This window comes from Oncorhynchus mykiss, chromosome 15 (genome assembly GCF_013265735.2).
Source record: "Oncorhynchus mykiss isolate Arlee chromosome 15, USDA_OmykA_1.1, whole genome shotgun sequence".
NCBI classification, from domain to species: domain Eukaryota; kingdom Metazoa; phylum Chordata; class Actinopteri; order Salmoniformes; family Salmonidae; genus Oncorhynchus; species Oncorhynchus mykiss.
The window spans coordinates 71,983,837-72,009,118 of record NC_048579.1 but is presented as its reverse complement, the minus strand read 5'-3'; the positions used below and the strand labels follow the sequence as shown (position 1 = coordinate 72,009,118).

The following is a 25,282-nucleotide window of genomic DNA, read 5'->3' as shown; positions in this document are numbered from 1 at the left end:
GTAACCCCACACACACCCACACCAACCCTGCACACACATACAGATAACCCCACACACACCCACACCAACCCTGTACCCACATACAGGTAACCCCACACACACCCACACCAACCCTGTACCCACATACAGGTAACCCCACACACACCCACACCAACCCTGCACCCACATACAGGTAACCCCACACACACCCACATCGACCCTGCACCCACATACAGATAACCCCACACACACCCACACCAACCCTGTACCCACATACAGGTAACCCCACACACACCCACACCAACCCTGTACCCACATACAGGTAACCCCACACACACCCACACCAACCCTGTACCCACATACAGGTAACCCCACACACACCCACATCGACCCTGCACCCACATACAGATAACCCCACACACACCCACACCAACCCTGTACCCACATACAGGTAACCCCACACACACCCACACCAACCCTGTACCCACATACAGGTAACCCCACACACACCCACACCAACCCTGCACCCACATACAGATAACCCCACACACACCCACACCAACCCTGTACCCACATACAGGTAACCCCACACACACCCACACCAACCCTGTACCCACATACAGGTAACCCCACACACACCCACACCAACCCTGTACCCACATACAGGTAACCCCACACACACCCACATCGACCCTGCACCCACATACAGATAACCCCACACACACCCACACCAACCCTGTACCCACATACAGGTAACCCCACACACACCCACACCAACCCTGTACCCACATACAGGTAACCCCACACACACCCACACCAACCCTGTACCCACATACAGGTAACCCCACACACACCCACACCAACCCTGTACCCACATACAGGTAACCCCACACACACCCACACCAACCCTGCACCCACATACAGATAACCCCACACACACCCACACCGACCCTGCACCCTGTTAACAGAATTGTGTTCTCAATGTTCTTAAACTAAACTTCAATGAAATGACTCAGTCTGCAACCAATGATTTTTAAGATCCTGGTTGAATGAAACAGACGGAGTCCCAGCTACAATAATCAAAATGTTTATTCACGAGAGCGCTCTGAAATCATACAATGCACATTTGGTTATATACCTCTCATTTGGTCATAAATGTCCCTCCTCTCCTCCTAATACTGTCGATATTGTTTACAAGTCTTCTCCTACACATACATTGCGTATCATATGCTACAACATGTTACACAATCTACTGCAAGCCTAACAGTTTCCCCCCTCTCTGGGTGGGGAGACCTCCTTCCCTGTTATTAGTTTCACAGTGGTCACAAGTTGTCTGCCACAGTTCCTCTTTTCCTGTGTACATACATTCAAGAATACTAGTCTTATGATTCAAATCAACCCTATACACACACACACACACACACACAAATCAACCCTGCACCCACATGCTGGTAACACCACACACACACACACAAATCAACCCTGCACCCACATACAGGTAACACCCCCCCCCCCCCCCCCCCCCCCCCACACACACACACACACACACACAAATCAACCCTATACACACACACACACCCAAATCAACACTGCACCCACATATAGGTAACCCCACACACACACGCACGCCTGAACGCATGCACGCACACACACACACCCAAATCAACCCGTACAATACATCAAGGTAACACACATTACGTCACATATCATCGGAAAACCAAAGTTAACAGAAATGTAAAGAACATTTTAAGATCTACTGCCATGTAGTCACAGACATTCACAAGGTGTTTTGAAGGACTTTGATTGGTTCTGGAGTCATACAACTTTCAGAGGACATGGGGAGGAATGATTCATTCCAATTTATACAAAAAAACAAAAACAAATTATGGGTAAAAAGGGAGATCCACATTTCCCCCCCCCCAGATGGAGGCGTGATAACTGGGAGATCAAGCTGATGGAGCTGCCCAATGAACACTACAGTCTGGTGGGAGGGAACCTCATCATAAACAACCCTGAAGAGAAGAAACATGCAGGGACCTACGTCTGTGTCGCCAAGAACGTGTACGGCACCGTCATCAGCAAGGAGGCCAAGGTCAAGTTTGGATGTGAGTATTGTCGCGAGCCATGACCGAATTTCATGTTGAGAGAGACTAGTACTGGATGTGAGTGAAACTGGTTGACTCTGGTCAACAGGTTCAATTTCTCTCTCACAGTAGATTCACATCCCCATGGTTTCTGAAACTGAATTGACTAACAAACACAGGAAGTATCATGTCGTGTGTGTAGTCTCTAAGTCATTGCTTCTGTCTGTGGTATACAGCTGTGTTGTCTGTGGACACCTGGAATCATAACTCTATGCTAGAGTTAAACTGACCACTGTGTTATCTTTCTCAATCTCCAGACCTGGAGGAGTTCCCAGATGAAGAGAGAGACCCTGTGACTGTGAAGGAGGGCCAGGGGGCCGTGCTGCTCTGTGCTCCTCCCAAGCGATGGCCAAGTGAGTACCTTAGACATACTGGAATACACATGATGGCCAAGTTAGTACCTCAGACATACTAGAATACACATGATGGCCAAGTTAGTACCTCAGACATACTAGAATACACATGATGGCCAAGTTAGAACCTCAGACATACTAGAATACACAGGATGGCCAAGTTAGTACCTCAGACATACTAGAATACACATGATGGCCAAGTTAGTACCTCAGACATACTGGAATTCACATGATGGCCAAGTTAGTACCTCAGACATACTAGAATACACATGATGGCCAAGTTAGTACCTCAGACATACTAGAATACACATGATGTCCAAGTTAGTACCTCAGGCATACTAGAATACACATGCTGGCCAAGTTAGTACCTCAGACTTACTAGAAAACACATGATGGCCAAGTTAGTACCTCAGACATACTGGAATACACATGATGACCAAGTTAGTACCTCAGACTTACTAGAATACACATGATGGCCAAGGTAGTACCTCAGACATACTGGAATACACATGATGGCCAAGTTAGTACCTCAGACATACTGAAATACACAGGATGGCCAAGTTAGTACCTCAGACATACTGAAATACACAGGATGGCCAAGTTAGTACCTCAGACATACTAGAATACACATGATGGCCAAGTTAGTACCTCAGACATACTGGAACACACATGATGGCCAAGTTAGTACCTCAGACATACTAGAATACACATGATGGCCAAGTTAGTGCCTCAGACTTACTAGAATACACATGATGGCCAAGTTAGTACCTCAGACATACTAGAATACACATGATGACCAAGTTAGTACCTCAGACATACTAGAATACACATGATGTCCAAGTTAGTACCTCAGACATACTGGAATACACATGATGGCCAAGTTAGTACCTCAGACATACTAGAATACACATGATGGCCAAGTTAGTACCTCAGACTTACTAGAATACACATGATGGCCAAGTTAGTACCTCTGACATACTAGAATACACATGGTGGCCAAGTTAGTGCCTCAGACATACTAGAATACACATGATGGCCAAGTTAGTACCTCAGACATACTAGAATACACATGATGGCCAAGTTAGTACCTCAGACATACTAGAATACACATGGTGGCCAAGTTAGTGCCTCAGACATACTAGAATACACATGATGGCCAAGTTAGTACCTCAGACATACTAGAATACACATGATGGCCAAGTTAGTACCTCAGACTTACTAGAATACACATGATGGCCGAGTTAGTACCTCAGACATACTAGAATACACATGATGACCAAGTTAGTACCTCAGATATACTAGAATACACATGATGGCCAAGTTAGTACCTCAGACATACTAGAATACACATGAGGGCCAAGTTAGTGCCTCAGACATACTAGAATACACATGATGGCCAACTTGTCATACTTGTCTTTTCCTACTAGCTCTGACTCTGCTGATAGCTACTTTATTGAAGAAAAATGTACTTACTTTATTGAAGAAAAATGTACTTACTATGACTGTAATATGTGGTTGACCCACCAAGCTATCTTAAAGGCCCAGTGCATTCAAAAACATGATTTTCCTGTGTCTTATACATATTTCCAGACTATGAGGTTGGAATAATACTGTGAAATGTTCTGCCAATCACAGCAAATGTTCCGTTTTCACCTCCCCACTCAGACCACTCACAGACAGTCCTAGAAAAAATATTGCTTGAGAAATTGCTCTTTGCTAAAAAAAAACATTTTAATTGAAAGCAATCACAGTAACGTACTTAATTGTTATCCAGAATTGATTTGATAGTGAAATAAAAATGGCCACATTGGACCTTTAAGATCAATGCACTATCTTCAAGTGGCTCTGGGTAATAGCGTCTGTTAAATGACTCACATGTAAACATAAACATTCTGACTTGTAATCTATTCAGTACCGAGTCATAGAGCTTCATGAAGAAAGAGCTGTTCAGAACGCCGTGGTTCACAGTACCTCAGAGTTACACAGTACACAAACTAAACCCCCGTAGAGACTCAGAGGTGATTCAGGGGAAACCGACCACCACATTCTTACTAGTTGTGTTTTTTGTTCTTCCTCTGTATCCCAGCTGAGGTGACTTTCCGTTGGATATACAACGAGTTTCCGGTCTTCCTCCACCCGGATAAGCGTCGCTTCGTCTCTCAGAGCACCGGGAATCTGTACATCTCCAAGGTGGAGGCGTCAGACGCAGGGAACTACTCCTGCTATGTGTTCAACCCACAGATTGGCAAGGGAGTCTACTCCAAGTTTATCCCTCTCATATCTACAGAAGAGAGTGAGTAGTCTGTAGCTGTGATACCTATATAGTACACTAGTTTATAGCTGTGTTACCTATAGTATATAGTACACTAGTTTATAGCTGTGTTACCTACAGTATATAGTACACTAGTATATAGCTGTGCTATCTATATAGTACACTAGTTTATAGCTGTGTTACCTACAGTATATAGTACACAAGTTTATAGCTGTGTTATCTATATAGTACACTAGTTTATAGCTGTGTTACCTATATAGTACACTAGTTTATAGCTGTGTTATCTATATAGTACACTAGTTTATAGCTGTGTTACCTATACAGTACACTAGTTTATAGCTGTGTTACCTACAGTATATAGTACACAAGTTTATAGCTGTGTTATCTATATAGTACACTAGTTTATAGCTGTGTTATCTATATAGTACACTCGTTTATAGCTGTGTTATCTATATAGTACACTAGTTTATAGCTGTGTTATCTATATAGTACACTCGTTTATAGCTGTGTTACCTACAGTATATAGTACACTAGTTTATAGCTGTGTTACCTATATAGTACACTAGTTTATAGCTGTGTTATCTATATAGTACACTAGTTTATAGCTGTGTTACCTATACAGTACACTAGTTTATAGCTGTGTTACCTACAGTATATAGTACACAAGTTTATAGCTGTGTTATCTATATAGTACACTAGTTTATAGCTGTGTTATCTATATAGTACACTCGTTTATAGCTGTGTTATCTATATAGTACACTAGTTTATAGCTGTGTTATCTATATAGTACACTCGTTTATAGCTGTGTTACCTACAGTATATAGTACACTAGTTTATAGCTGTGTTATCTATATAGTACACTATTTTATAGCTGTGTTATATATATAGTACACTAGTTTATAGCTGTGTTACCTACAGTATATAGTACACTAGTTTATAGCTGTGTTATCTATATAGTACACTAGTTTATAGCTGTGTTACCTACAGTATATAGTACACTCGTTTATAGCTGTGTTATCTATATAGTACACTAGTTTATAGCTGTGTTACCTACAGTATATAGTACACTAGTTTATAGCTGTGTTACCTATATAATACACTAGTTTATAGCTGTGTTACCTACAGTATATAGTACACTAGTTTATAGCTGTGTTACCTACAGTATATAGTACACTAGTTTATAGCTGTGTTACCTATATAGTACACTAGTTTATAGCTGTGTTACCTACAGTATATAGTACACTCGTTTATAGCTGTGTTACCTATATAGTACACAAGTTTATAGCTGTGTTATCTATATAGTACACTAGTTTATAGCTGTGTTACCTACAGTATATAGTACACTCGTTTATAGCTGTGTTACCTACAGTATATAGTACACTAGTTTATAGCTGTGTTACCTATATAGTACACTAGTTTATAGCTGTGTTACCTACAGTATATAGTACACTAGTTTATAGCTGTGTTATCTATATAGTACACTACTTTTGACCATTGTCTTTGCTTTGTCTTCAGCTCCGGGTAGATGTTACGCCTAGGCTCAGATCTAGGATCAGCTTAAACCCTCCCCAAAATCTAAGATGTTTCTTTAGATGTAAAGACACAAAACTGACCTTAGATCAGTGTCTAGGTAGAGGTGCATCCTAGCCACAGATCTGGGATCATGTTACACTCTGCGAAATCTCTCCCTTAACATTAGGCTGGGAAAAAAACACAAAAACTGACCATACATCAATGTCTTTTGGGCAACTCCATTGTGTTGACCTATGACCCTTTCATCCCCACAGCCCCAGAGAAGAGATACAAGGCCGACCTCGTAGTGAAGTTCCCTGACACCACAGCTATGCTCAACTACAACGTCACACTGGAGTGCTTCGCTCTGGGAAAGTGAGTCAGGATATGGAAATGACAGATATTTAGCTACTGATGAAACAAACACAGAGACTTTGGGGACTTTTGTCCACTTGTCTCACTGTAACTAGAGAAGATGACATCCATTTGCTTACACATATGTTGTGAAACAGTTATGTATGCCTTATAAAGGGCTTATGGAGGATTCATTAAGCCTTCATAAGACACGAGGCCTGCCATTTGAGACATAACCGTGCTCAGTTAGTTCCTTCTTCTCTTGTTGTCTCTGCGTCCAGTCCGGCCCCTCATATCGTCTGGAGGAAGATAGGTGCTACCGACCTGCCTGCCAGCGCTCAGGTCAGCATGTCTGGAGCGCTGCTCCACCTCTACAACGTCCAGTATGAAGACTCAGCAGGGTACGAGTGTGAGGCCATCAACCAGAAATGGCAGGACTGGCATCAGGCCTGGCTCTATGTAGAGGGTAAGATACCAGACTCCATCTCTACAGTGTTACAATAAGAGAAGAGGGTAAGATACCAAACTCCATCTCTACAGTGTTACAATAAGAGAAGAGGGTAAGATACCAAACTCCATCTCTACAGTGTTACAATAAGAGAAGAGGGTAAGATACCAAACTCCATCTCTACAGTGTTACAATAAGAGAAGAGGGTAAGATACCAAACTCCATCTCTACAGTGTTACAATAAGAGAAGAGGGTAAGATACCAAACTCCATCTCTACAGTGTTACAATAAGAGAAGAGGGTAAGATACCAGACTCCATCTCTACAGTGTTACAATAAGAGAAGAGGGTAAGATACCAAACTCCATCTCTACAGTGTTACAATAAGAGAAGAGGGTAAGATACCAGACTCCATCTCTACAGTGTTACAATAAGAGAAGAGGGTAAGATACCAGACTCCATCTCTACAGTGTTACAATAAGAGAAGAGGGTAAGATACCAGACTCCATCTCTACAGTGTTACAATAAGAGAAGAGGGTAAGATACCAGACTCCATCTCTACAGTGTTACAATAAGAGAAGAGGGTAAGATACCAGACTCCATCTCTACAGTGTTACAATAAGAGAAGAGGGTAAGATACCAGACTCCATCTCTACAGTGTTACAATAAGAGAAGAGGGTAAGATACCAGACTCTATCTCTACAGTGTTACAATAAGAGAAGAGGGTAAGATACCAGACTCCATCTCTACAGTGTTACAATAAGAGAAGAGGGTAAGATACCAAACTCCATCTCTACAGTGTTACAATAAGATAAGAGGGTAAGATACCAGAGTCCATCTCTACAGTGTTACAATAAGAGAAGAGGGTAAGATACCAGACTCCATCTCTACAGTGTTACAATAAGAGAAGAGGGTAAGATACCAGACTCCATCTCTACAGTGTTACAATAAGAGAAGAGGGTAAGATACCAGACTCCATCTCTACAGTGTTACAATAAGAGAAGAGGGTAAGATACCAGACTCCATCTCTACAGTGTTACAATAACAGATCTGATATACAGTACATAGCACTTACTTCTAACACTTTACATTACTATGTTAGTACCACTAACACTAATATCTGATTTACTGTAAACCAAAACATATACACGGTTTCATTGTAGTGTGTATGTGTTTCAACATGTTAAATTGTGTTTTGATTGACAGCTGCTCCTGAGTGGGCTGTGACCATCAACAACACCCAGAAGGACGTAGGGTCAGAACACACCATGTCCTGTGTAGCCAATGGGAAGCCTGGCCCATACATTCGATGGCTCAAGGATGGATACTCGGTAAAGATGCCGGTCCTCCCCCTGCTGGCTGTCATGCTTTAAACGGCAACTTCACCGTCAAAATCAAAATTGGACAGATGATCACAAACTCCTTAAAGGGATACATGTATCTACTTCCCCAGAGTCAGATGAACTTGAGGATACCATTTGTATGTCTCTGTGTCCAGTATGAAGGAAGTTAGAGGTAGTTTTGAGGGCCAATGCTAACTAGCATTAGCGCAATGATTGAATGTCTATGGGTCTTTGCTAGCATGCTTTGGATCACCTACCACATCTGTTGTGTAGATCCACTGTATAAGGATAGTGAAATAAGCTGGGCTTGATCTCAATTCAATAGGAAAGATGGGCACCATCTTATCTAGTACTAATTCAATAGGAAAGATGGGCACCATCTTATCTAGTACTAATTCAATAGGAAAGATGGGCACCGTCTTATCTAGTACTAATTCAATAGGAAAGATTGGCACCATCTTATCTAGTACTAATTCAATAGGAAAGATTGGCACCATCTTATCTAGTACTAATTCAATAGGAAAGATTGGCACCATCTTATCTAGTACTAATTCAATAGGAAAGATGGGCACCGTCTTATCTAGTACTAATTCAATAGGAAAGATGGGCACCATCTTATCTAGTACTAATTCAATAGGAAAGATTGGCACCATCTTATCTAGTACTAATTCAATAGGAAAGATGGGCACCATCTTATCTAGTACTAATTCAATAGGAAAGATTGGCACCATCTTATCTAGTACTAATTCAATAGGAAAGATTGGCACCATCTTATCTAGTACTAATTCAATAGGAAAGATTGGCACCATCTTATCTAGTACTAATTCAATAGGAAAGATTGGCACCATCTTATCTAGTACTAATTCAATAGGAAAGATGGGCACCATCTTATCTAGTACTAATTCAATAGGAAAGATGGGCACCATCTTATCTAGTACTAATTCAATAGGAAAGATGGGCACCATCTTATCTAGTACTAATTCAATAGGAAAGATTGGCACCATCTTATCTAGTACTAATTCAATAGGAAAGATTGGCACCATCTTATCTAGTACTAATTCAATAGGAAAGATGGGCACCATCTTATCTAGTACTAATTCAATAGGAAAGATTGGCACCATCTTATCTAGTACTAATTCAATAGGAAAGATTGACACCATCTTATCTAGTACTAATTCAATAGGAAAGATTGGCACCATCTTATCTAGTACTAATTCAATAGGAAAGATGGGCACCATCTTATCTAGTACTAATTAAATAGAAAAGATTGGCACCGTCTTATCTAGTAATAATTCAATAGGAAAGATTGGCACCATCTTATCTAGTACTAATTCAATAGGAAAGATTGGCACCATCTTATCTAGTACTAATTCAATAGGAAAGATTGGCACCATCTTATCTAGTACTAATTCAATAGGAAAGATTGGCACCATCTTATCTAGTACTAATTCAATAGGAAAGATTGACACCATCTTATCTAGTACTAATTCAATAGGAAAGATTGGCACCATCTTATCTAGTACTAATTCAATAGGAAAGATTGGCACCATCTTATCTAGTACTAATTCAATAGGAAAGATGGGCACCATCTTATCTAGTACTAATTCAATAGAAAAGATTGGCACCATCTTATCTAGTACTAATTCAATAGGAAAGATTGGCACCATCTTATCTAGTACTAATTCAATAGGAAAGATTGGCACCATCTTATCTAGTACTAATTCAATAGGAAAGATGGGCACCATCTTATCTAGTACTAATTCAATAGGAAAGATTGGCACCATCTTATCTAGTACTAATTCAATAGGAAAGATTGGCACCATCTTATCTAGTACTAATTCAATAGGAAAGATGGGCACCATCTTATCTAGTACTAATTCAATAGGAATGATTGGCACCATCTTATCTAGTACTAATTCAATAGGAAAGATGGGCACCATCTTATCTAGTACTAATTCAATAGGAAAGATTGGCACCATCTTATCTAGTACTAATTCAATAGGAAAGATTGGCACCATCTTATCTAGTACTAATTCAATAGGAAAGATTGGCACCATCTTATCTAGTACTAATTCAATAGGAAAGATTGGCACCATCTTATCTAGTACTAATTCAATAGGAAAGATGGGCACCATCTTATCTAGTACTAATTCAATAGGAAAGATGGGCACCATCTTATCTAGTACTAATTCAATAGGAAAGATGGGCACCATCTTATCTAGTACTAATTCAATAGGAAAGATGGGCACCATCTTATCTAGTACTAATTCAATAGGAAAGATGGGCACCATCTTATCTAGTACTATTTTTTCCCAGTATGGTAAAGGTGAGCTGAAGTTCTCCAGTCTGACATTTGAGGACTCTGGGATGTACCAGTGTATCGCTGAGAACTACTGGGGTATCATCTACGCCAGCGCTGAGCTACGTGTCATTGGTGAGTGTATAAAACAAACTGATTGGTTAGTCTGTAACAGAAACTACATGTGATTGGTTAGTCTGTGCCCTGAACTGCGCCTCATTGGTTCAACGAGCACACCCCCACCGTGTTTCTAGTTTAGATTCTGGGAATATAAAAAACGACATAGTCATCAACTATAGCAACAACAAGGTTGTCAGTTATACACACAGTCATCAACTATAGCAACAACAAAGTTGTCAGTTATACACACAGTCATCAACTATAGCAACAACAAAGTTGTCAGTTATACACACAGTCCTCATTGATAGATAATTACATCCAACCACTTCCCTACCCCCATCCCAGCTTGTGCCCCGACGTTTGAGTTGAACCCAGTGAAGAAGTATCTTCTAGGAGCTAACAACGGCCGTGTGGTCATAGAGTGTAAGCCCAGAGCTGCCCCCAGACCCAGGTTCACCTGGACCAAGGGAAAAGAAGTGCTCTTCAACAACTCACGGTAAATAAGGAGTTCTTTGTGGGAATTTTATTTCAACGTAAAGGCATTACAAATACAAACGTTTGGTTGGTTGGTTGGTTGATTGATTGATTGATTGATTAATTGGTTGTAGGTTGATTGATTGGTTTATTGATTGATTGGCTGGCTGGTTGATTCATTGGTTGGTTTATTGATTGATTGGTTGGCTAGTTGATTGGTTGGCTGGCTGGTAGATTTATTGATTGGTTGGTTTGTTGATTGGTTGGTTGGTCGGTTGGTTGATTTATTGACATCTGAGTTTGTTATTCATCAGAGAAACTGTAGGAGAATCTGGTCAAACATTTGAAAGAAATCCAATACTGTATGGTGGTGAATGCCGTGTTTCCTTCCCTCCATAGTATCTCCATCATGTTCGATGGGAGTCTGGAGATCCTGAATGCCACCAGGAATGATGAGGGGGTGTACACCTGCTTAGCTGAGAATGACAGAGGGAAGGCCAACAGCACAGGGACTCTGACCATCACAGGTATCACTCTCCATCCAGCTTTACACAGCTGTCTAAAATGTGCCCTGATATTGATCTACCTTGAATGTTCATGTGTTATTGGGGACGTTGGGGACAGTCAACCATCTGCTGTCTCATTATTTGATCCCATTCTGATTCTGTACTGACACGAGTACTGTTCTTTAAAGCTGAGTCTGTGTACAGCCAGCATAATGTTGCACAGTGTGAGTCAACAGTCTTCTCTACTGTGTGTGTGCGTGTGTGTGTGACACAGAGGCGACACAGATCACAGTAGCCCCAGAGGACACGCAGGTGATGGTAGGAGAGGAGGTGCATCTGCAGTGCCAGGCCTCCTTTGACCCCAGTCTGGACATCACCTTCATCTGGTCTCTGGATTTCAGGGTCATCGACTTCTACCTAGAGTGGAAGCACTATGAACGCATCATGGTAGGAGGGATAGCACAAACCAGCAGGGTTGGGGTCAATTCCATATCAGTTCAGTATATTCAGGAAGTACACTGAAATTCACCTGTTTCTCAGGTGATGTACCAGTGTGTGAAGTGTTTAACCCTGTCTCTCTGTCCATCCAGGATGGTGAGGACAGTGTTTAACCCTGTCTCTCTGTCCATCCAGGATGGTGAGGACAGTGTTTAACCCTGTCTCTCTGTCCATCCAGGATGGTGAGGACAGTGTGTGAAGTGTTTAACCCTGTCTCTCTGTCCATCCAGGATGGTGAGGACAGTGTTTAACCCTGTCTCTCTGTCCATCCAGGATGGTGAGGACAGTGTGTGAAGTGTTTAACCCTGTCTCTCTGTCCATCCAGGATGGTGAGGACAGTGTTTAACCCTGTCTCTCTGTCCATCCAGGATGGTGAGGACAGTGTGTGAAGTGTTTAACCCTGTCTCTCTGTCCATCCAGGATGGTGAGGACAGTGTTTAACCCTGTCTCTCTGTCCATCCAGGATGGTGAGGACAGTGTGTGAAGTGTTTAACCCTGTCTCTCTGTCCATCCAGGATGGTGAGGACAGTGTTTAACCCTGTCTCTCTGTCCATCCAGGATGGTGAGGACAGTGTGTGAAGTGTTTAACCCTGTCTCTCTGTCCATCCAGGATCGTGAGGACAGTGGAGAGCTGAAGATAATGAATGTCCAGTTGAGACACGAGGGACGCTACACCTGTACAGCCCAGACTGTCGTGGACAACGTCACCGCGTCAGCAGACCTCAAGGTCAAAGGTCTTCCTGCTCCTCCCGGTGGGGTGAGGGTTGAGGAGATCAGGGACACCTCGGTGAAGCTGGTGTGGAACCGAGGGGCCGACCATGGCAGCCTCATCCTTGGGTACACCATCCAGACCAGAGACTTCTACGCACTAACTGAAGTGGACTGGAGGGACGCATCCACCTGTAAGTACAGGAGTATACCACCAGAGGGCGTAATTACTCTACCGCTGACAGCAACAACATGAAAACAGTAGCCTTTAATGCTTAACATACTACTCTCTCTCTATCTCTCTCTCGCTGTATCTCTCGTTCTCTCTCTTTCTTTATTTATCTCTCGCGTGCCCCCTACCTCCCTTTCTCTCTCTCTATCCCTCATCTATCTATCTATCTATCTATCTATCTATATATCTATCTATCTATCTATCTATCTATCTATCTATCTATCTCTCTCTCTCTCTCTCTCTCTCTCTCTCTCTCTATCTATCTATCTATCTATCTATCTATCTATCTATCTATCTATCTATCTATCTATCTATCTATCTATCTATCTATCTATCTATCTATCTCTCTCTCTCTCTCTCTCTCTCTCTCTCTCTCTCTCTCTCTCTCTCTCTCTCTCTCTCTCTCTCTCTCTCTCTCTCTCTCTGTCTCTGTCTCTGTCTCTGTCTCTGTCTCTGTCTCTGTCTCTGTCTCTCTGTCTCTGTCTCTGTCTCTCTGGCTCAGCCCCTACGGCCCTGGATGGCATGTCAGTGATGGCTGATGTTGTGGACCTGTACCCCTGGATGGAGTATGAGTTCAGGGTCTATGCTACTAATGAGTTTGGAGACGGGGAGGCCAGCATCCCTTCAATGAAGATCAAAACCTGGGACGCAGGTAGGGACCAGCCTGGGGCACTAACATGTTGTTGTTGCTAAGAAATGTGTGTGTTTCTGTGTGAGTGTCTAATAACACCTGTTGGAAACACACTCCACTGTGTCTCTCAGTGCCTGTGGTGGCCCCGACCAACGTTGGAGGCTACGGGGGTAAAGATGGAGAGTTGATCATCACATGGACAGTAAGTGTCTGAGTTTGTCTCTTCCCTCTGACACATTTCAACCCTTCTAACCATGTTCTGACCCAGCGTTCTTCAGTCCTGGTTGTGCAGAACAACACGGTCCGCAGGCTGTTGCTCCAGTTAGTAACCAACCCACCTGATCCAATGAATCTATATTATTTTATTTGTTTTAGTACAACTCTTGTTTTAGTTTCTGTTCTGATGTGCAATGTGCTTTTTTTGTCTAAATACACCCACCTGTATTTTGCCATAATGTTTCATACAAAATCTATGGTATCTATTTAAAGTTACTAATGTGGTTTTTTCTTTGAGCAGCTTTCAATCAAAATGTTGGTCAGTTTGTAATGTTGTGGGTCTTGATGATTAGGTAAATAACAAGGATGTGATCTTCCTCTGCCATCTTCCATCCATAGCCCGTACAGCCACAGTACTTCTACGGTAAGAAGTTTGGCTACGTTGTGGCCTTCAAGCCTCATGATGAGGTTGACTGGTGGTATGAGACCATATCAGACCCAGAGACACGACGCTACGTCCATCGAGACGCCTCTTTCAGGGTCAAGTCGAACGACTTCCAGGTCAGGGAGTTCCAGGTGAAGGTGAAGACGTTTAACTCCAAAGGAGATGGACCCTACAGCCTGTCGACCACTATCTACTACCCACGAGATGGTGAGGGTCGTACTAACCCCTAACCCCTAAACCCACGAGATGGTGAGGGTCGTACTAACCCCTAACCCCTAAACCCACAAGATGGTGAGGGTCATAGTAACCCCTAACCCCTAACCCCATGAGATGGTGGGGTCATACTAACCCCTAACCCCTAACCCCACAAGATGGTGAGGGTCGTACTAACCCCTAACCCCTAACCCCTAACCCATAACCCCACGAGATGGTGAGGGTCGTACTAACCCCTAACCCCTAACCCCACGAGATGGTGAGGGTCGTACTAACCCCTAACCCCTAAACCCACGAGATGGTGAGGGTCGTACTAACCCCTAACCCCTAAACCCACGAGATGGTGAGGGTCATAGTAACCCCTAACCCCTAACCCCATGAGATGGTGGGGTCATACTAACCCCTAACCCCTAACCCCACAAGATGGTGAGGGTCGTACTAACCCCTAACCCCTAACCCCTAACCCATAACCCCACGAGATGGTGAGGGTCGTACTAACCCCTAACCCCTAACCCCACGAGATGGTGAGGGTCGTACTAACCCCTAACCCCTAAACACACGAGATGGTGAGGGTCGTACTAACCCCTAACCCCTAAACCCACGAGATGGTGAGGGTCATAGTAACCCCTAACCCCTAACCCCATGAGATGGTGGGGTCATACTAACCCCTAACCCCTAACCCCACAAGATGGTGAGGGTCGTACTAACCCCTAACCCCTAACCCCTAACCCATAACCCCACGAGATGGTGAGGGTCGTACTAACCCCTAACCCCTAACCCCACGAGATGGTGAGGGTCGTACTAACCCCTAACCCCTAACCCCTAACCTCACGAGATAATGAGGGTCGTATTAACCCCTAACCCCATGAGATGGTGGGGTCATACTAACCCCTAACCCCTAACCCCACGAGATGGTGAGGGTCGTACTAACCCCTAACCCCTAACCCCACGAGATGGTGAGGGTCGTACTAACCCCTAACCCAATGAGATGGTGAGGGTCATACTAACCTCTAACCCTGTGAGATGGTGAGGGTCATACTAACCCCTAACCCCACGAGATGGTGAGGGCCATACTAGCTGTATGACCACATCCCGGTTCAACCCTAACCTCAACCTCAACCACAACCCTAACCTCAACCTCAACCACAACCCTAACCTCAACCTCAACCACAACCCTAACCTCAACCACGACCCTAACCTCAACCCTAACCCTAGCCTCAACCACAACCCTAACCTCAACCACAACCCTAACCTTAACCCTAACCCTAACCTCAACCCTAACCCTAGCCTCAAACCAAAGAAGAACAGCTGAATCCAGGTGCATAGTCAATCTGAAGACCTTGGCTCCACTTGGTCTGCATGGTAAAGAGTAGTATATAGCCTTGACCATGGGAGTCAGTGAGGCCCAATCAGGAGAGCTGGAGGGGTTGCCACCACCAGGAGGAAGGTCAATAAAAAACAATGGATTTAGTGAGGCCTGCTTGTCTTCCATATTTAATGTTCTTATATGAAGCACTTTAACACAGCACTTATTAATGCAGCACATTAATGAGTTCCTTCATCCCTTCATCCCTTCATCCCTTCATCCCTTCATCCCTTCATCCCTTCATCCCTTCATCCCTTCATCCCTTGGTGTGATTTTTAATTATGTACTATATTATTTACTGATTCAATTATTCATCTATCCATTTATTGATCCAGCTTGCATGGTTTAAAAAAAAAAATTAATTCAACTTGTTCACTCTCAGCACTTAATTAACCCTTCCTCCTGTTGTTGAACCGTCATGGGTGACCCCTCGGAGCACTCGGCCTTTCATGTTCTCTCACCCTCTCCAAACCGGACTGGTGTACAATATAGAAACAGGGCAGAAAGTTGCAACCCAAAGTTTCATACCAGCATAAACAGAAACCCTCTTAAACCTAAATACAACCCTAACCTAAACCTAACCCTTAACCCTAAACCTAACCTCAACCCTAACTCAACCCTAGCCTCAACCCTAATCCTAGCCTCAAACCTAACCTTAAACCTAACCTTCAACCCTTAACCTAACCCTAACCTCAACCCTAACCTAACCCTAGCCTCAAACCTAACCCTAAACCTAACCTTTAAACCCAACCCTAACCTCAAACCTAAACCTAACCCTAGCCTCAACCCTTAACATCACCGGTCTGGAGATGAAAGCCTCCTGGACCATAGGCCAGAGAAGAGCAAGTGAATCCAGGTGGATAGCAAAACTGAAGCTCCACCCGGTATGAATGGTAAAGAGTAGGATAAAGCATTGACAGTGGGAGTTAGTGAGGGCCTAATTTAGAGAGCAGGAGGGGCCACTGATACGAGGAGGAAGTTCAAGAAAAAATAACGTATTTATTTTCTGAATCTGGTTTTGTCTTTTTTATATTGAAGTTTATTATATCAAACACTTTAACATAGCACTTATCTTTGGAGCACTTAGTCCCTTCATCCCTTGGTGTGAGTTCCAATTACGTACTTACTTATTTCATTATTTATCTATTCATTTATTGATCCAGTTTGCCTGTTTTATTATGATTTTATTATATACATTTTTTTTTTTAAATGAAGCGTGTTTACCCCCAGCACTTGATCAACAATTGTCTTCCTCCTGTTGTTCAACTGTCATGGGTGACCCCTCGGAGCTCTGGGCCTTTCATGTTCTCACCGGCTCTATACCGGTCTGATGTACAATATAGAAACAGGGCAGAAAGTTGTAATAGGCCTGTGCAACCCAAAGAAACCCTCTTAAACCTAACCCTCAGCACTAACCCTAACCATAGCCTCAGCCCTAACCCTAACCCTCAGCCCTAACCCTAGCCCTAACCCTCAGCCCTAACTCTAACCCTCAGCCCTAACCCTAGCCCTAACCCTAGCCTCAGCACTAACCCTAACCATAGCCTCAGCCCTAACCCTAGCCTCAGCCCTAACCCTAACCCTCAGCCCTAACCCTAGCCCTAACCCTAGCCTCAGCCCTAACCCTAACCCTCAGCCCTAGCCCTAACCTTAACCCTCAGCCCTAACCCTAGCCCTAACCCTAGCCCTAACCCTAACCCTCAGCCCTAACCCTAGCCCTAACCCTAGCCATGGTAAACATGTTCTTTAACCTCTTCTACATGATAGTGTCATGACGTTGCCCTCTTTGGGTACAGCGAGTACCATCCCCCACTCTCTGTCTCCTACAACTAGGCTTCAGTGGTCAAAGAGGTCGTAAATTCCTGGAGGAGATTATCTCCTCATGACCACAGTATAGAGACAGAGTTTTCATAGAGATTTCATAGAGAACAAAGGAATTTCTTCCACCTCACAGAACTTGAGGTCCGAACAATATCTACAGTGCCTTGCGAAAGTATTCGGCCCCCTTGAACTTTGCGACCTTTTGCCACATTTCAGGCTTCAAACATAAAGATATAAAACTGTATTTTTTTGTGAAGAATCAACAACAAGTGGGACACAATCATGAAGTGGAACGACATTTATTGGATATTTCAAACTTTTTTAACAAATCAAAAGCTGAAAAATTGGGCGTGCAAAATTATTCAGCCCCTTTACTTTCAGTGCAGCAAACTCTCTCCAGAAGTTCAGTGAGGATCTCTGAATGATCCAATGTTGACCTAAATGATTAATGATGATAAATACAATCCACCTGTGTGTAATCAAGTCTCCGTATAAATGCACCTGCACTGTGATAGTCTCAGAGGTCCGTTAAAAGCGCAGAGAGCGTAAATATATATATTGATTGCAATTATTCACGAATGAGTGAGCGTTCATGTGTACGGATTAGCATTTCAAATGTTATAATTATCAACTGTGTGTTGCCTCATCTCAGTCGACCCCCACTTCCCCTTTTGTCTAACAAGCCGCCATGCCGGTTTAGCCCACTAGGGCACATTCCCCTATAATTTCTTGTAACCATATTTACTGTATGTTTATGCATTTCTGTGATTGTTTAGTTAGTCAATAAATAAATTATGTAAGACAATTGTAAGACAATTGTATGGATGACTCACAGTGAAGACTGGGTTTGTGCAGATAACCAAAAATGTACAACGTTTGGAATGAGACTAACGTGAGGTAAAATAAATAATGAATTAATCAGAAGACTATTGATCAGATGTGAAAATATTAAAAAAGTAGAAAAATTATAACTTTGTAATCTGAATATTTTCCTTGGTGCCCCGACTTCCTAGTTAATAACAGTTACATGATTAATTAGTTAATCGCGTTATACTAATTACAGAGAATCTTTGATAAAAACTAAAAGTCTTCATTTAATGATAGTAAAGACATGACAATAGGCAGCCTTTACAAGTTTCTCTCAATCTGATCTACCCCAATCCCCCTCCCCCCCAATCTCTCTTTCTCTCTCTCTCTCTCTGTCTCTCTCTCTGTCTCTCTCTCTGTCTCTCTCTCTCTCTCGCTCTCTCTGTCTCTCTCTCTCTGTCTCTCTCTCTCTCTCTCTGTCTCTCTCTCTCTCTCTCTCTCTCTGTCTCTCTCTCTCTCTCTCTCTCTCTCTCTCTCTCTCTCTCTCTCTCTCTCTCTACCCCAATCCCCCTCCCCTCTCTCTCTCTCTCTCCCCCTCTCTCTCTCTCTCTCTCTCTCTCTCACTCTCTCTCTCTCTACCCCAATCCCCTCCCCTCTCTCTCTCTCCCCCCCCCCCCTCTCTCTCTCTCTCTCTACCCCAATCCCCCCCTCTCTTTCTCTCTCTCGCTCTCTCTCTCTCAATTCAATTCAATTCAAGGGCTTTGTTGGCATGGGAAACATGTGTTAACATTGCCAAAGCAAGTGAGGTAGATAATATATAAAGTGAATATATAAAGTGAAATAAACAATAAAAATTAACAGTAAACATCACACATACAGAAGTTTCAAAACAATAAAGACATTACAAATGTCATATTATATAGACAGTGCCTTGCGAAAGTATTCGGCCCCCTTGAACTTTGTGACCTTTTGCCACATTTCAGGCTTCAAACATAAAGATATAAAACTGTATTTTTTTGTGAAGAATCAACAAGTGGGACACAATCATGAAGTGGAACGACATTTATTGGATATTTCAAACTTTTTTAACAAATCAAAAACTGAAAAATTGGGCGTGCAAAATTATTCAGCCCCCTTAAGTTAATACTTTGTAGCGCCACCTTTTGCTGCGATTACAGCTGTAAGTCGCTTGGGGTATGTCTCTATCAGTTTTGCACATCGAGAGACTGAAATTTTTTCCCATTCCTCCTTGCAAAACAGCTCGAGCTCAGTGAGGTTGGATGGAGAGCATTTGTGAACAGCAGTTTTCAGTTCTTTCCACAGATTCTCGATTGTATTCAGGTCTGGACTTTGACTTGGCCATTCTAACACCTGGATATGTTTATTTTTGAACCATTCCATTGTAGATTTTGCTTTATGTTTTGGATCATTGTCTTGTCCCAGTCTCAGGTCTTTTGCAGACTCCATCAGGTTTTCTTCCAGAATGGTCCTGTATTTGGCTCCATCCATCTTCCCATCAATGTTAACCATCTTCCCTGTCCCTGCTGAAGAAAAGCAGGCCCAAAACATGATGCTGCCACCACCATGTTTGACAGTGGGGATGGTGTGTTCAGGGTGATGAGCTGTGTTGCTTTTACGCCAAACATAACGTTTTGCATTGTTGCCAAAAAGTTCAATTTTGGTTTCATCTGACCAGAGCACCTTCTTCCACATGTTTGGTGTGTCTCCCAGGTGGCTTGTGGCAAACTTTAAACAACACTTTTTATGGATATCTTTAAGAAATGGCTTTCTTCTTGCCACTCTTCCATAAAGGCCAGATTTGTGCAATATACGACTGATTGTTGTCCTATGGACAGAGTCTCCCACCTCAGCTGTAGATCTCTGCAGTTCATCCAGAGTGATCATGGGCCTCTTGGCTGCATCTCTGATCAGTCTTCTCCTTGTATGAGCTGAAAGTTTAGAGGGACGGCCAGGTCTTGGTAGATTTGCAGTGGTCTGATACTCCTTCCATTTCAATATTATCGCTTGCACAGTGCTCCTTGGGATGTTTAAAGATTGGGAAATCTTTTTGTATCCAAATCCGGCTTTAAACTTCTTCACAACAGTATCTCGGACCTGCCTGGTGTGTTCCTTGTTCTTCATGATGCTCTCTGCGCTTTTAACGGACCTCTGAGACTATCACAGTTCAGGTGCATTCATACAGAGACTTGATTACACACAGGTGGATTGTATTTATCATCATTAGTCATTTAGGTCAACATTGGATCATTCAGAGATCCTCACTGAACTTCTGGAGAGAGTTTGCTGCACTGAAAGTAAAGGGGCTGAATAATTTTGCACGCCCAATTTTTCAGTTTTTGATTTGTTAAAAAAGTTTGAAATATCCAATAAATGTCGTTCCACTTCATGATTGTGTCCCACTTGTTGTTGATTCTTCACAAAAAAATACAGTTTTATATCTTTATGTTTGAAGCCTGAAATGTGGCAAAAGGTCGCAAAGTTCAAGGGGGCCGAATACTTTCGCAAGGCACTGTATATACAGTGTTTTAACAATGTACAAATGGTAAAGGACACAATATAAAATAAATAAGCATAGATATGGGTTGTATTTACACTCTCTCTCTCTCTCTCTCTCTCGCTCTCTCTCTCTCTCTCTCTCTCTCTCTCTCTCTCTCTCTCTCTCTACCCCAATCCCCCTCCCCCCTCTCTCTCTCTCTCTCTCTACCCCAATCCCCCCCCCCTCTCTCTCTCTCGCTCTCTCTCTCTCTCTCTCTCTCTCCCTCCCTCCCCACTAGTCCCCTCTGAGTCTCCTACAGATGTATACTCCAGGCCTGTCTCGTCCCATGAAGCTCTGGTCTGGTGGATACCAGTCATGGACACTGGTACCGGCCTTCAGCAGTACATAGATGGATACCAGGTCTGTTGCTCTTTACATCTCCTGGATGTCTAGTGATGTCCATGATTTATGGGGAAGGACACATTTTCCTGCTCAGATTACGAATGATGGTCTGGTTAAGTGATCAGGAAAAACACATCTCACTGGGCACAGACGTCAGTTCAACATCTAGTTTTGATATGCATTTGGCTGATTGTCAACTAACGTGAATTCAATGTGAAATCAACAACAACAAAAGTATCATGTCATTGGATTTATGTTTAAAGTTGGGTAAGAAAAAAATACGAAATTCCCTTGATGATTTTTTGCAAATACAATCAGTGTGAATTTGCGTGAAATGACATGGAAACGATATTGATTCAACTGGTTTTTGCCCAGTGGGATGGCCCTTCTCATGAGACTCTAACAAATAAAATACCTTGTGTTCAACTGTGGCTTCCTTGCCAGCCTGACGTGAAAGAAGAATAGGTCTCTGTGTGAGGAACTGGTGAACATTTTGATTGGATCACCAGTTTTGGTTCAAATTGATTGACACCTGCTCTGACCAATCCCGGCTTTCTGACCAGGTGAAGTACTGGAGGAAGTATGACGATACAGAGCCGGGGGCCAATCGTATCTTTGTGCCCGCCTCCATGAACCAGACCAGGCTGGAGAACATGCTGCCAGACTCGCACTACCTCATCGAGGTCAGAGCCTACAACGGAGCCGGTGTCGGTCCTCCCAGCGAACACTGCGAGATGTTCACCAAGAGAGCACGTAAGACCAGATGCCAAAACCACACTGGAACTCCATATACAGTACATGTCTATTGTAGGTGATCCCATTGAGATTAATATTCTATTCTTTGCAGCTCCAAGTGTGGCTCCCCAAATGTGGCGTTACATCAGCTACTCTGGCAAGTGGCTGTACGTGTGGTGGCACCACATCTCCTACGACTGGTTTGGCAATGAGTCCTTCCCACTATATTATAAGGTATTTAAAGGCATTTTACTTTGTTTCATTTCAATCTTGCAGCAACTGGTGTGATCCAGTCTGAGCCTGTGGAAATAAGTGCCCTCAGAAGACAAGAAATCCTCTCCTCTCCTCTCCTCTCCTCTCCTCTCCTCTCCTCTCCTCTCCTCTCCTCTCCTCTCCTCTCCTCTCCTCTCCTCTCCTCTCCTCTCCTCTCCTCTCCTCTCCTCTCCTCTCCAGGTGATGTTCAGGAAGACTGGCTACATCACAGGGCCGATCTACATGACGGGCTGGCACTTCATTGACTTCCCCATGCCCCAGGTAGGGGACTACGAGCTGGAGGTCAGAGGTCGCTATGAGGGTGGAGACGGCCCCATCAGGAAGATCAGGCTTCAGGGTAAGTAAGGGACAGATGGGTCTGCTGGTTAGTATCTGGTTGGGGAATTGAAGGGCCGTGTCAATTTGTGGGTGAATCTCAAAAGTATTTTCCTCGATTCCTTGATTATTTGATTCCTCTCTCCTCACCTTCTTCTCAAAACATCAGAGGGAAAGGAGGAGAGCATCGGAGGAAAAGATCTGAGGAGGAATATACTTTTAAGTGTGTTTGTTGTCCAGACAGTGTCTTACCCAGCATGCCTCTTACCGTGTCCCCTCCCCTCCTCCAGGTAAGGCGTCTTTCCTGAGACCCACTCTCAGTCTGGCCGCCATGCTACTGCTGGCCCTGTGCATCGTGGGATTGGGGATATAGAGACCCAGGACATGTCTGGGTGGACTGTGGGAGGTTTGACAGAAACAACTCTCACATCAACTTCCTACATCTCCTTAAGGACGTCCAATCTTTCCCCAACCTCTTACTGTCTGTATGTCTTCCCACAACAAAACAGAGCACCGTGTCACCATACAGAATGACCTGCCTAGCTGTAGAATCTACGAACGTTACTCTACTGTAGGACGTCCAATAAATCCTTTCTGATTTATTTATTGAACAGGTACTGAAGGAATTGAACGGGTACAACAGAGGAATAGATTTTTTTCAATATGCCTTATGATGAATCATATTGTACAATCTTCCCAACATATTCTAGACAATGACGGACTGTAATCAACACGTACACTGTATGCCGTTTGTAATGAGTGAACTGTAAAGGAATGATCAGAGTAAGATTGTATGTAGCTCAGACACCAACTACACAGCCTCTTCCTCCGTTTGACTCACTCAGCTGTTTTGGATATTTAGTTTCCACACGTTTGCCATTTCAAGACGACACTAGATTAGAAGTCATGTGTGTTTATGTTTGATTGGTTCGTTGGAGAATCCTTTTCATTGTTCTGTATTGGTGCTGCTGTGAAAATAGATATTTAGTTTTGATTCCCTTTTCTGTTTATTTATCTCTTCAGATTCGTACACACACACACACTCGGCTCATATGGATATCGCTATAACCAACTCTGCAGAGATTGCTAGCTTTGAATGCTATTCTTTCTTACACTGTACTATACCACACCGTTAATTAGCTTCGTATTCGTAGTGAATTCTGTCTTCTAGATGCGCAAGCTAAAGCCATATCGCTTCGACAATGCCCCGGTATTTAGGCTTGTCCCGATTTTTGCACTGACGATGGCAGAATGTTTTAACTGAATGGTAACAAGAAATCAGGGTTGAAGAATATTGATGTGCTGCTGTTTTATTTTATTATAGGATTTGTTTTCCCTTGTTATGTATACGAGGATCATGCTGTAAACTCATTAAATAGAATACACATGAATGCTCCAGGATTGTAAGTATCATGTGAGCGTCACTACGAGGTTTATTTGTTGTTTATTTGTTGTATTACTTTCCTGATGCCACCAGAGGGCAGCATTCCTTCATTTTACTTTATTTACAGGTTGCAGCCACTCATCTATGAAGACCTGCCAATCAATGTGAAAGGTGCGTCAGTACCTCTCCAGTGGACCTTTAGCAGTCCTTACAGAGCAGTACCTGTGGAGTGGTCTTGTAGCAGTCCTTATAGAGCAGTACCTGTGGAGTGGACCTTTAGCAGTCCTTATAGAGCAGTACCTGTGGAGTGGACCTGTAACAGTTCTTACAGACCAGTACCTGTGGAGTGGACCTTTAGCAGTCCTTATAGAGCAGTACCTGTGGAGTGGACCTTTAGCCGTCCTTATAGAGCAGTACCTGTGGAGTGGACCTTTAGCAGTCCTTTTAAAGAGCAGTACCTGTGGAGTGGACTTGTAGCAGTCCTTTTATAGAGCAGTACCTGTGGAGTGGACCTTTAGCAGTCCTTACAGAGTTCTGTTGTTGAGGACAATCACTTGTTTCTCTCAGGTGGAGACCTGATTAATATGGTTCTGTTGTTGAGGACAATCACTTGTTCATCTCTCTGAGGTAGAGACCCGTCGCCTGCTGCTCATCTCTCTCTCCTTTCCTCCGACGGAGGTAGAGAGAAATAGAGAGCGAGAGCGTTGTTGTTACCGTGGTGAAATCAGCAGCTTTGAACAGGGAGCCCACAGATTACTGATGAGCGTGTGTGTGTGTGTGTCTGTCTGTCTGTCTGTGTGTGTGTGTGTGTTTCTCTGTGTGTACCTTTGTGTGTAAGTGTGTGTCTTCACGTACAGTACGTGTGTGGACATGTATCTGGCCTTTTCTCTCTCTCTTCTACCTCCATTATCAGCGTGTTTCCCCTCTACATTCTCCC

The 25,282-nt window shown here is 43.2% G+C and overlaps 1 protein-coding gene across 1 annotated transcript in view; it reads left to right on the top strand.

The window, feature by feature from the left end:
• Positions 1-24,391, top strand: part of LOC110490787 (contactin-1) — a 32,321-nt gene extending 7,930 nt beyond the window's left edge. The window contains exons 5-23 of the mRNA XM_036945236.1: positions 1,903-2,084; positions 2,381-2,476; positions 4,563-4,769; positions 6,536-6,635; positions 6,896-7,080; positions 8,267-8,391; positions 10,720-10,837; positions 11,168-11,318; positions 11,696-11,823; positions 12,077-12,249; positions 12,911-13,202; positions 13,743-13,892; positions 14,003-14,073; positions 14,487-14,739; positions 21,535-21,656; positions 22,202-22,391; positions 22,486-22,607; positions 22,827-22,983; positions 23,252-24,391. Of these exons, the coding sequence (XP_036801131.1) occupies positions 1,903-2,084; positions 2,381-2,476; positions 4,563-4,769; positions 6,536-6,635; positions 6,896-7,080; positions 8,267-8,391; positions 10,720-10,837; positions 11,168-11,318; positions 11,696-11,823; positions 12,077-12,249; positions 12,911-13,202; positions 13,743-13,892; positions 14,003-14,073; positions 14,487-14,739; positions 21,535-21,656; positions 22,202-22,391; positions 22,486-22,607; positions 22,827-22,983; positions 23,252-23,334 (2,905 nt within the window). The 3' untranslated portion in view covers positions 23,335-24,391. The remainder of the gene's footprint in view (positions 1-1,902; positions 2,085-2,380; positions 2,477-4,562; positions 4,770-6,535; positions 6,636-6,895; positions 7,081-8,266; positions 8,392-10,719; positions 10,838-11,167; positions 11,319-11,695; positions 11,824-12,076; positions 12,250-12,910; positions 13,203-13,742; positions 13,893-14,002; positions 14,074-14,486; positions 14,740-21,534; positions 21,657-22,201; positions 22,392-22,485; positions 22,608-22,826; positions 22,984-23,251) is intronic.
• The last annotated feature ends 891 nt before the right edge of the window (positions 24,392-25,282 follow it).